Source organism: Polypterus senegalus, chromosome 17 (assembly GCF_016835505.1).
Source record: "Polypterus senegalus isolate Bchr_013 chromosome 17, ASM1683550v1, whole genome shotgun sequence".
Lineage (NCBI taxonomy): Eukaryota > Metazoa > Chordata > Cladistia > Polypteriformes > Polypteridae > Polypterus > Polypterus senegalus.
The window spans coordinates 5254053-5266264 of NC_053170.1; the positions used below are offsets into that span (position 1 = coordinate 5254053).

At 46.0% G+C, this 12212-nt stretch overlaps 1 protein-coding gene across 1 annotated transcript in view; it reads left to right on the plus strand.

Moving 5' to 3' along the window:
• Positions 1–12212, plus strand: part of itga2b (integrin, alpha 2b) — a 70256-nt gene that overhangs the window by 22350 nt on the left and 35694 nt on the right. Inside the window, exons 6-9 of the mRNA XM_039740563.1 lie at positions 2529–2574; positions 2692–2799; positions 5816–5871; positions 7620–7771. Coding sequence (XP_039596497.1) covers positions 2529–2574; positions 2692–2799; positions 5816–5871; positions 7620–7771 — 362 coding nt within the window. The remainder of the gene's footprint in view (positions 1–2528; positions 2575–2691; positions 2800–5815; positions 5872–7619; positions 7772–12212) is intronic.

The following is a 12212-nucleotide window of genomic DNA, read 5'->3' on the forward strand; positions in this document are numbered from 1 at the left end:
CTCCTGGTCTATGAAGTTCAAGGCTTAACGAGCTCATCCAGCCAATCAGCATTGAGCAGTGACAGGCATTCAAATCAGCACAATGACAAGGGGACCCACATTTGTGCACAGCCAGTTTTTCACATTTGATTTCATTTCATACAACTAAATACTGCGTCTCTAAAAATCTTTGTTCAGAAAACACCGCAGTTCTCCGATGTTCCTAGGAAATGAAAGACACACCACTGTGATCTTTCTGGTTGAAAGGACAGTCAGTTATTACGCAGGCTGAGAGGGGTTCCCAAACTTTTTCATATGACTGTAGATAAGAAAAAAAAACATAAATAAATAGAGCAAATAAAAGTAACATATGATACAAATCTGCATAAACCAGCAGGTGGGCACAGCACACAGCCCACAGTACAGAGCAGGGCAGGTGGCATCAGGTTACTAGGAGTTTAGTGACCTGAGGTGGAGGTGAAGTTGTCCCTGTGACTAGAGTGGGTGGTGTGACTTCCCAGAAGGCAAAAATGAAAATGGGGGGTTAGCTGGGTGTCTGTCATCGGGGATGAAGGATTCAAATCTCCTTAGACTTCTGCTTGTGCAGATGGTATGATGCTGTGGAAGTTCAGCCCCAATTAATTTTGAAGCCATATGGCATCATCGGGTAAGGGAATCACCAAACCCAATAGAAATGTTGGGACAGTCAGCAAATTCACTTCTTTAGGGAGCATTGTCTGTCATTATATTAGTGCTGTGACCAACGTCCAAGGCCGTATCGAAAAGGTCTCAGCCACATTCTGCTGCCTCCAAACCACCAGGACATCACCCTCAATCTCTGACAAGACCAACCTACAATTATACACCTCCGTCACTGTCCCAATAGCAATCTACGCAAAGGAGTTTTGGAAGACGTCGGCCAGCATTGTCAAGAAGATCAACACCATTGCTGCCTGCGGTGAATCTTCAAGATTTGTTATACCAATCGGGTGACCAATGAGGAAGTTCTGCAGTGGAGCAGATCAACTAGATCAACTAGTGCCGATTACCCAGCCATATTCTTCACCTGTCCTGACACCACATACCCCAAGTTGCCATGCAGCTGAACAACCAAGGGATCAACCCTCGAAATACCTGATGACAGTGACCTCAAACTAGTCGACGTGTCTTGGGAAGAAGCTGAAGGGCTTGCAGGAGACCAACAGGGCACCTTTAGCATTCATCCACAGTGGGCCGACTTGGAGTGACTGGTTAACCTTACCTGCATGGATCTGATGGAAAAACTTGGTGAGAACATATAGATCCCACAATGGCATTGCTTGAGACTAATCGACGTGTCTTGGGAAGAAGCTGAAGTGCTTGCAGGAGACCAAAAGCGGTGGAAGAACCTTGTTGCCCGATGTGCTCAATGGCAGAGGATGAACTAATTCTAATCTAAATAAATCAAAGATCTTTATGGGACCTTCATGTAGATGGTTCTTCTGGGAACCCAACAAGGAACTCCAGTGGCACTGCCCTGAAGAATCACCTTGGCACCTTTACTTTTAAGAATTTAGTCCATCCATCCATCTTTTCATTTTGTTTGTTGCCCAACTAATCAATCTGCCACTGCTAGCTGCAGGTATCCTCTGGTGTGGTGCTGCCCACTGCACCCGCCTCTTTCTCTGCCCTTTTTTCACTCATTAGGTGCTGACTCTGTCATTTGCTGGGGATGGCATCACTGTATGAATTAATAACTCAATAATAACATAATTAATAACTCATTCCCACAAAATAAAGAAAACACCATTTTTGGGACTTTGGGGGCTCCAAATAGATTAGCCCCTTGTTGGTGTGGCTTTTAGAACTTTGGACTCAGTTGGTATTCACCCAAAAACCCAATTGACTTCATGACTATCAAGTGCAAGCCGTCCATAAAATGTCCTAAGACTGGGTCCATTCATTCTGGGGTCAGTGTCGTGACCACTGGACATATTGTGAGAGAGCCAGGAGAAGAAAAAGTGGGGCACCAGCCAGGCAGACCCCCAGCCGTCCAAAGAAAATGAACAAAAGAAAGTTGCTCGATTCAACACAAATCTTAGCCAGTCCGACAATTATCAGAACATAAGGGAACAAAGGGTCTCTTTAGCAGGACCTCCATTTCCTCAATGTGAGCCGCCGTTTTCTGGGGACTGCTGACCGGAAGGGGCAGAGTCATCTTGGGGCTGAAGGCGGGCATTAAACGTTCTTCCTGGGGCCGCCTATCAGAAAGAAAACAATGTTAAGCGACAGTGGCCCCACTCGGCACAGGGTGGTCCCGCTGACATCCACAGCTCCAGGAAGGTGACCCCACAGGCGCACAAGTGTGCCAGCGTCCACCACACTTTAACCACCGATATTCAGACACATCTCTCCTGGAAATGGTGGAAACGAGCTTTAGGGATATCACAAAGTGTTTTTCGAACTCGTTTATATTAAAAACGTTACTTCCTACATCCTGAATATTAAAGGGATAAAAAGGAAATTCTCGTTTGATTTTAATGGCGCTTCTCTTGCTCTCTGTCTTCCAGACCTGATAGTCGGCGCCTGGGGAGCCAGTAAAGTGGCGGTGTACAGGTAGGTAGAGCCACCCCTTGCCACCTCTTGGGTTTCCAATGAGTTCTTACTTTCTTTTTTTTTTTTTATTTTAGTTTATGCTGTCCCTAACGGTATGTAACGCGCTCCTTTCCTCAGGTCCAGGACGGTGCTTAGTGCCGAGGCGCACATCGCTCTTCACCCGGACGTCATAAACCCAGACGTGAAGACCTGTGCACAGCCGCACTCCTCTCAGCTGGTCTCCTGGTAAGTGTGTGGCACAGTGTGGACCTTTTCTGGGGTAGGAATGAGCGTCGGCATCGGGCGCCTTTAACCCGCTGTTCGGTTTTTTGCCACAACACCAAAAGTGGCCCACTAGGCACTCGTCATTCCGCACCAACAAGCCGGGCTTCGTACCCATTTGAAATCTGAGATCATTTTTGCCCCAAGGCCTCTTATCTAATTGCATCGGTGAGGGGAAATTTCACAAGGAACCCGCTACTAGACCCTTCGATTAGTCTTTCTCCCCTTCATGACCGATTTGCATGTCAGGACCATTGTGGACCCCCACTAGAGTTTCCTCTGCCTCCACCCTGAGCCCTGCCCGGGCATCATTCACCATCTTTTGGGTCCTATCACATAAGCTCTGGCATGTCCACATAGAAGGCTACTTTCATGAGTCGACAATACGAGGCGATTCTTACTTGCATGTGTCTTCAGAACCAGTGCTTCAAGTGGTCTCCACACCGGCACTTCCCTGTTTTTTTGTATTATAAGCGCTGCTACCCAATGTGCACTTTGCTCCACATTACCAAAACCGTATTTAGAAAGACGAAGTTCCCTTTCTCCAAGCTTTTGCAATTCCCTGCTCCTTGATAAATTCTGCATTTATCAGCTGTGACAGATAGGGGGCGCTGTTGTCCCCTTGAACCCTTGGATCAGACGCCAGACACCAAGTAAAAGTCCAATAGTTGACTTTATTAAAGTAAATAAGTGCACAAAGCACCCTCCTCTCCACAATAAAATATACTACAATCCACAATAAACGATAATCCTCCACTCCCAGAGGCGTTGCCACCCTTCCACCCAGCTCAGCTCGTCGTCTGGGACCTCCCACGGTCCTTTAATAGTCTGTGACCCAGAAGTGCTTCTGAGCCCCTGTCCACGTGACTTCCTAGCACTTCCGGGTCAGATGAAAAATCTTTCCTTTCATCCCGGAGGTACGTCATTCCTCCTGTCGCTGTGACTAAGACGTACTTCCGGGTCATAGGGCACGTAAGAGTCTCTGGGCCTCCCTGCAGCGTCCTCTGTTGGCCCCTGTAGTATCCAGCAGGGCTGTGGATGAAAACTCAATTGTCCATAATTCCCTGCTGGCATTCGGGGCACCTCCATGCTGCAGGGAGGGCTCCACCTGGTGGCCTGGGGGTATTGGCCGGGATGACTGACTGGCCATAGTCCACATAGCGCACCATCAGACCTAATAGGGGACCTCCGTCATCAAGCCCCAGAAATGATCGTTGTAAATAAAAACGATCTTCATCCACACTAGCGTTTTGACATCGTTTATAAAGGTCTCTCCATCCAGACTGAAAAAGAACCAAAAATGCATACGACGTGGCCGGTCACCTACTCTGAGTTGATGTGCATCGGTGAAAACAGGAGGAGGTGCGATGGATTAGGGCAGCGTTTCTCACCCTTTAAGTATTTGCGACCCGAGTTTTCATAGCAGTTTTAATCGCGGCCCTAAAACGTTTTTTTGAAAGGTGCCCACTAATACCAATTTGTTCTTTTCTAATTATTGATATACCAGAGAAGCATATTTTATTATATCTACTTAACTTTTATCGACATTTATCTAACTCTATATTTATTTTTCTAGTATCAGAATGTAGTTTAAGTTCATTTGTTTTGGTTTCAATAGATGGATTTTTCATATTTTTGATTCTTGTTTTTTTCTTTTACATCTTCGTGCCCCCCTTTTTGTTACTTCGCGCCCACCCAAGGGAGGCCCACCCCACAGTTTCAGAACCACCGGATTAGGGTGGCACAATGCACCGGTACCAACAAATGCAAATGTATAAGCGGTACAGCATTTTTGCTAAAACGTCAGCTTTCTTCTCAAACTCCCCCCCTTCCTTATCTTGACACCCGCTATGGCAAACATCCATCTCATAGATTTCACGAAACCAAACTAAACACTTCGACGTGATCGGAACCTCATAAGGGGACCCACCCACCATTGCGTCAACACGATCAGGACCACCACCTACCAAGTGGGAAGCGGTACGTAGTGCGGCATAACGGGTGGCTGGAGTAAGACAGCGGGCTTTGGAGTTATCTGTTATTTGTTCAGGAACCATTTTGGTACCAGTACAGAGGTCCGAAAGCTGGTATCGATATCAAAGTCCAAACTGTAGTACTGCTCCAATATTACATTGGGCATTCATTTGTGTCTGTGTGGGTTTCCTCCGGGTGCTCCGGTTTCCTCCCATGGTCCAAAGACATGCAGGTTAGGTGCATTGGCGATCCTAAATTGTCCCGTGTGTGTGTGTGTGTGTGTGTGTGTGTGTGTGTGCCCTGCGGTGGGCTGGCGACCTGCCCAGAGTTTGTTTCCTGCCTTGTGCCCTGTGTTGGCTGGGATTGGCTCCAGCAGACCCCCGTGACCCTGCAGTTAGGATATAGCGGGTTGGATAATGGATGGATGGACATTCATTTGTAGAAATGGCAAACACAACTGGGAAACTCAGATTGACCGCCTGTCTGATAGCACGTGAACACAGCTACTGTCCATCCATCCGTCTGTCCATTTTCTAACCAGGCCCAGGGTCACTGGAGTTGTTAGTAGCAGTGCAGGTAAGGTGAGAACCGAGCCTGGATGGACCTCCACTCGAACCCAAGGCAACATCAGCACTCGCCCACAGTGAGCCACCTTGGAGTGACTGCTCAACTTTACCAGCATGGATTTGAGGGAAAAATCCCGGTGAGAACTTACAGACCCCACAATGGCATTGCCCATGGAGGGAAATCTGGAGCTGTGAGCCACTAACCTCCATGCCAAGTCTGTGATAGTCAAGTAATGTCTGATTGATAGGCTCTGCTCTAACCGTCAACGACAATCTAAACGTCTGCAACGGTCAAAGTTGAGGACCTCCACGGCTTGGACTCGTCCATCTGTTGGTCTTTTCTCATTAAAATTCAGAATGGTGCCCAAGATTTCCGAGGACACTGCATGTGGTCCGTTTCTCAGGTTGCCCCTGATTTTATTTTTTTCCTTCTGTTTCAGCTTTGACATCACCGTGTGTATCAGCTTGCAGGGAAAGAAAATTCCACCCCGAATCGGTAGGTTATGAATGACGAAGAAGAACACAATGAGGCAGAGGGACGGCGCTAAGCCGGAAGGGGGCCGATAAACAAGGAACACGACAACCAAACAAGCCAAACTGAAAGTAACCAAGGCTTGGGGTGGGGGGGAGGGGGTTCTTCCAGTTCAGGGGTCCCCAACACTGGTCCTGGAGGGCCGCAGTGGCTGCAGGTTTTCATTCTAACCTTTTCTTAATTAGTGTCCTGTTTATGCTGCTAAATAACTTCTTCTGAATTCCTTTTAATTGACTTGCTCTTGAAGACTCAGACCCCTTAATTGTTTCTTTTACCTTAATTAGCAGCCAAACATTAATGAGATACAAAATAAACCAAAACAACTGGTGTCCATCATACAGTATCTGAAAAGAAAGAAAGGTGAAGGTCTCAGGACTGCTGATCTGCTCAGGTCCCCAGTGCTCTTAGAAAAGAGAAAATCCACAATGTCGGACATGTCTGCTATTACACAAAAAGGGCAGCAACAGGCCACGGAATTAAAGAACGAGTTTAATTAATAAGAATACTCAGTGCCTCATTAAGCAACTGGTTGGAGTGAAATTGATTAGATTAGGGGTCCCCAACTCCAGTCCTGGAGGGCCCCAATAGCCACAGGTTTTCATTCCAACCCTTTTCTTAATTAGTGTCCTGTTTTTGCTCCTAATTAACTTCTTTTTCCTTAATTAGCATCCAAACAATAATGTGATACAAAACGAGCCAAAACACGACCAGCAAACTGTGTCTGACCATCCTACAATATCTGAAAAGAAAGAAAGGATGAGGGTCTCAGGAGTGCTGATCTGCTCAGGTCCCCAGTGCTCTTAGAAAAGAGAAAATCCACAATGTCGGACATGTCTGCTATGGCACAATGAGAGCAGCAACAAGCTATGGAATTAGAGAATGAGTTTAATTAACAAGAAGAATCAGCGCCTAATTAAGCAACTGGTTGGAGTGAAATTGATTGGAGCAGGGGTCCCCAATTCCGGTCCTGGACGGCCGCAGTGGTTGCAGGTTTTCATTCTAACCCTTTTCTTAATTAGTGTCCTATTTTTGCTGATAATTAAATTCTTTTCCTTTCATTTTAATTGACTTGTTCTTGAAGACTCAGGCCCCTTAATTGTTTCTTTTTCCTTAATTAGCAGCCAAACAATAACAAGATGCAAAATGAGCCAAAACGACTGGTGTCCATCATACAATATCTGAAAGTTAAGAAAGGTGAGGGTCTCAGGAGTGTTGATCTGCTCAGGTCCCCAGTGCTCTTAGAAAAGAGAAAGCCCACAATGTCGGACATGTCTGCTATTACACAAAGAGGGCAGCGACAAGCCATGGAATTAAAGAACGGGTTTAATTAACAACAAGACTCAGCGCCTCATTAAGCAGCTGGTTGGAGTGAAACTGGTTGGAGTTTGAGGCCCTGAGTTAGGTGGTCGTCTGTTGGCTCACTCAGTTCACATTTCATTTCTGTTTGGGTGCCATTTAAGGAAAGACACAAAGAAATTCAGAGGAACAAATCTTAACAAAACAAGTCCATTAAAATGAAAGGCAAAGGAGTTAATTAGCCAAATAAACTGGTGACTAATTAAGAATGAAAACCTGCAGCCATTGTGGTCCTCCAGGCCTGGAGTTGGGGACCCCTGGTCTAGAGAAGCCCCCTTTGTGACCATCTGGTTGACCGTCCAGGGTTCAAGCCCCGTTTTTATTTTGCTTTTGTTTTTTCTTTTGGTGCCCCACAGTCTTGAATGCCGAGCTACAGTTGGACCGCATGAAGCAGAGGATGATGAGGAGGACACTGTTTGTGAGCTCACGCCAGTCCCAGGGCCACTTCCAGCTCACACTGGGGAGAGACAAGCCATCCGTGTGCACAAACTTCAGCGCTTATCTTCGGGTGAGAGCCTGAAAAATAATAACATTGTTAATGATAATAAATCTGTATGTGTGTGGGTGTGTGGGTGTTCACGCTGCTGTGGACTGGCACCCTGTCCTGGTGTTCTTCCTGCTGTGAGATCCTGCAGCTTTCCCACGACTCTGCCCTGGATGAGCGAGTTATGAAGGTCGATGGATGAGACAGATAAACATCTCAGCCATTCTCGTAACCTGCAGAGCATCATAAGGGGGCAAAGTAGTGAACTGGGGTCCCTGTTTTGATTGCAAACCAAAAACACACATAGGCATCAGAAACCTCGTGGGCCCCCTGCCAGTGCACCCTGCTGCCTAGGCCTGAAGTGACGCTGATCCGTCGTGACAATCGGGGTCACTGGTCATGTCTCTGAGATGTCGGTGGAGACCCACGTGGGCCCATGTGGTAGTGCGCCATGACACGAGTGGAAGGCTGGCAGAGGCAGGTTGGTCCGGACCACTCACTGGTGTCTTCTCTGTGGCCGTCCGTCCGCTGCTGTTGTGCAGAAAGAGGCGTGGAGCGTATTCACGTACAGGTATACTGTGTCAGCGTGCCCGTGTTTGAAGCTCTGCAGTCTACTTGTGACTTTACGCTGTAGGAAGATGTCAATAAATCAAATTAAATAACATTCGATCTGACTTTTATATACAAAGCACAGTGACGGCAGCTTCCACCCGCAGCAAATCGACTCTTCAGTACGCCAGCGACTCTCCACGCTAGTGTTTAGATCTGGACGGTGTATGTGCCCAAAACAGAAGTCTGACTGCATTCTCGGGACATTGATCCCGTACTGAAGTGTCAGCTGGCATTCCACGTGTAATTTGTGAGCGTGCCCTCGTCGAACAAACAGAGCTCTGTAGTCTACTTGTGACTTTACGTTGTAGGAAGATAAGTAAATAAATCAAATTAAATAACATTCAATGTGGCTTTCATATAAGTAACATATCAATGTTTTTCACACAAAGACCATCACAAACAGAACTTTGCACGATACCACGGAGAGCTCGGCATGCCCTGCTGTTTCGTTGAAGACCATGCATGTGGCAGACTGACTGGCAGGATGGTACCGGACCTCTTGCTGCATCCAAACCGTGCCATCTTTCGCCTTTACGCCTGGTGCAGCTGCGTTGTCCTTATGTGTGAGTGGACGTTTCTTGTGGGGAGGGCGTCTGTTCTCTTTCTCTGATGTAGAACCCTCATCTCGTGTTATAGCACGTCTTTATGTGAAAACTAGCAGTGTCAGATCGGGGGGAGTGCGAACGTGACTGTGAGACTAAAACTGAATAAAAAATTAAATACTCTAACCTTTACAAGTAATGTTGCTGAATCAAATTAAATGTATGCTTTATGTTGATATACAGTCATATGGAAAAGTTTGGGAACCCCTCTCAGTCTGCATAATAATGGACTCTCCTTTCAACAGTAAAGATAACAGTGGTGTGTCTTTCATTTCCTAGGAACATCTGAGCACTGCAGTGTTTTCCGAACAAAGATTTTTAGTGACGCAGTATTTAGTTGTATGAAATTAAATCAGGGGGCGGCACGGTGGCGCAGTGGTAGCGCTGCTGCCTCGCAGTTAGGAGACCCAGGTTCGCTTCCCGGGTCCTCCCTGCGTGGAGTTTGCATGTTCTCCCCGTGTCTGCGTGGGTTTCCTCCGGGCACTCCGGTTTCCTCCCACAATCCAAAGACATGCAGGTTAGGTGGATTGGCGATTCTAAATTGGCCCTAGTGTGTGCTTGGTGTTTGTGTGTGTCCTGCGGTGGGTTGGCACCCTGCCCAGGATTGGTTCCTGCCTTGTGCCCTGTGTTGGCTGGGATTGGCTCCAGCAGACCCCCGTGACCCTGTATTCGGATTCAGCGGGTTAGAAAATGGATGGATGGATGAAATTAAATCAAATGTGAAAAACTGGCTGTGCACAAATGTGTGTCCCCTTGTCATTGTGCTGATTTGAATGCCTGTCACTGCTCAATGCTGATTGGCTGGCTGAGCTTGTTAAGCCTTGAACTTCATAGACAGGAGTGTCCAATCATGAGTGGTCAAAGGTATTTAAGGTGGTCAACTGCAAGTTGTGCTTCCTTCCCTTTGTCTCTCCTCTGAAGAGTGACAGACAGCATGGGATCCTCAAAGCAACTCTCCAAAGATCTGAAAACAAAGATTGTTGAGTCTCCTGGTTTAGAGGAAGACTACAAAAAGATATTTGAGAGGTTTAAACTGTCAGCTTCAACTGTAAGGAATGGAATCGGGAAATGGAAGGCCACAGGCACAGTTGCTGTTAAACCAACTCAGGTCTGGCAGGCCAAGAAAAATACAGGAGCGACATATGAGCAGGATTGTGAGAATGGTGACAGACAACCACAGATCACCTCCAAAGACCTGCAAGAACATCTCGCTGCAGATGGTGTATCTGTACATCGTTCTACAATTCAGCACAATTTGCACAAAGAACATCAGTATGGCAGGGCGATGAGAGAGAAGCCCTTTCTGCACTCACGTCACAAACAGAGTCGCTTGTTGTATCAAATGCTCATTTAGACAAGTCGAGTCATTTTGGAATAAAGTGCTTGGACTGATGAGACCCAAATGGAGTTATTTGGTCAGAACAAAAAGCGCTTTGCATGGCGGAAGAAGAACACGGCATTCCAAGAAAAACACCTGCTACCTCCTGTCAAATTTGGTGGAGGTCCCATCATGCTGTGGGGCTGTGTGGCCAGTTCAGGGACTGGGGCCCTTGTTAAAGACGAGGGTCGGAGGAATTCAACCCAAAATCAACAAATTCTTCAGGATAATGTTCAAGCATCAGTCACAAAGGTGAAGTTATCTTAAGCAAGGGTTGGATATTCCAACAAGACAATAACACAAAACAGAGTTGGAAATGTACAAAGGCATTCATGCAGAGGGAGAAGTACAATGATCTGGAATGGCCGTCACAGTCACCTGACTTGAATAACATTGAAAATCTATGAGATGATTTGAAGCAGGCTGTCTATCAAATTGAACTGAACTGGAGAGATTGTGTATGAAGAATGGGGTCAGAAATACCAACGTCCAGAGTCCAGACACTCATCACAGGCTATAGGAGGACAGCGTCGAGAAGCTCAAAGGAGCAAAAGGAGGCTCAGCTAAGTATTGATGTCATATCTCTGTTGGGGTCCCACATTTATGCACCTGTCTAATTTTGTTATGATGCATATTTTCTGTTAATCCAATAAACTTAATGTCACTGCTGAAATCCTACTGTGTCCATAAGGCATGTCAGATATTAAAAGGAAGTTACTACTTTGAAAGCTCAGCCAATGAGAAACAAAAATCCAAAGAATTAAGAGGGGTTCCCAAACTTTTTCATATGACTGTATTAGTAACAATAAGAGCAGCTCAGTACTCAAAGCGTTAATTCTGGGAAGCGCCCAGAATCGAACCCGCGACTTCTTTATTACGAGTCAGCAGTTCCTATCGCCGCACCACCCAAGCCGTCGTGTCCGTGTCATACCCTAACCCAATTTCTTTTTCTTCGGTTATAGTGTTGAATAAACGCGCACTTGCTTTGTTCTATTTGTACCTTTTGTGAAAGTGTTTGTTTGATATTTGGACTTCAGTCCTCACACTTTATACACTTCAAGTCACAATTTTGTCGCTAGTACTATAACATGAAAAATGTTTCTGTTTTAGCTATGTGTTCAACATTTTTTTGCGTTTCTCGCATTTCCTGTCATCTGAACGTTGTACACGTGGAACACACAAATAACGATATCCTGTGTTATTTATCCAGTACAACTTGAGGAACCTCACATGCAGATAAGGAGCCTTGAGCTGGGAGAGTTGAGCAGGCTGCTTGCTGCTTGTGCTGATCGACACATTTACAACACAAAAGACGCTAATGGACAGGTGCGAAGGAACTTAAAGTGGCCTGGGATTACAATTTTTTTTCGTAGGCTTCAGGGATTCTAGTGTTAATGTAGCGGAAGTGAAGGGAATCCCATTTTAAAAGAAGTTTCAAAACCTAGCGTGGCACAGGAGCACAGCACCCGGACACTCCTGGCACGTACACATGAAGCCGCAGTGTAATAACAGAGGCCTTGCAGAGTCAGCCGCCATTGGTAGAAGGAGATGACGTGAGGCATGATTGGTTGGCCAAGAAGTACCAGGGTATAAAAGGCACTTCTATTGACGAGCATTTTGCGTATATTTTCATTCTTGTATTGATATAAATTCCTCCAAGTGATCGTTCTTGTTTGGTGGAGATATTTACAGTATATAGTCGGGTTTTGGTGCCCTTTTTGTATATTCCCTCATTTTTTTCTTCTCATAAATATATTTTTTGCTGATTATTTTTGAGATTGAGGGTTGGTTTTGTGATTCAAGCATCGTCTTCCTTAACTGTACCCTTAATTATGCAGGCTAGAATTTCTTAAACTATGGGTTACAACCCAAA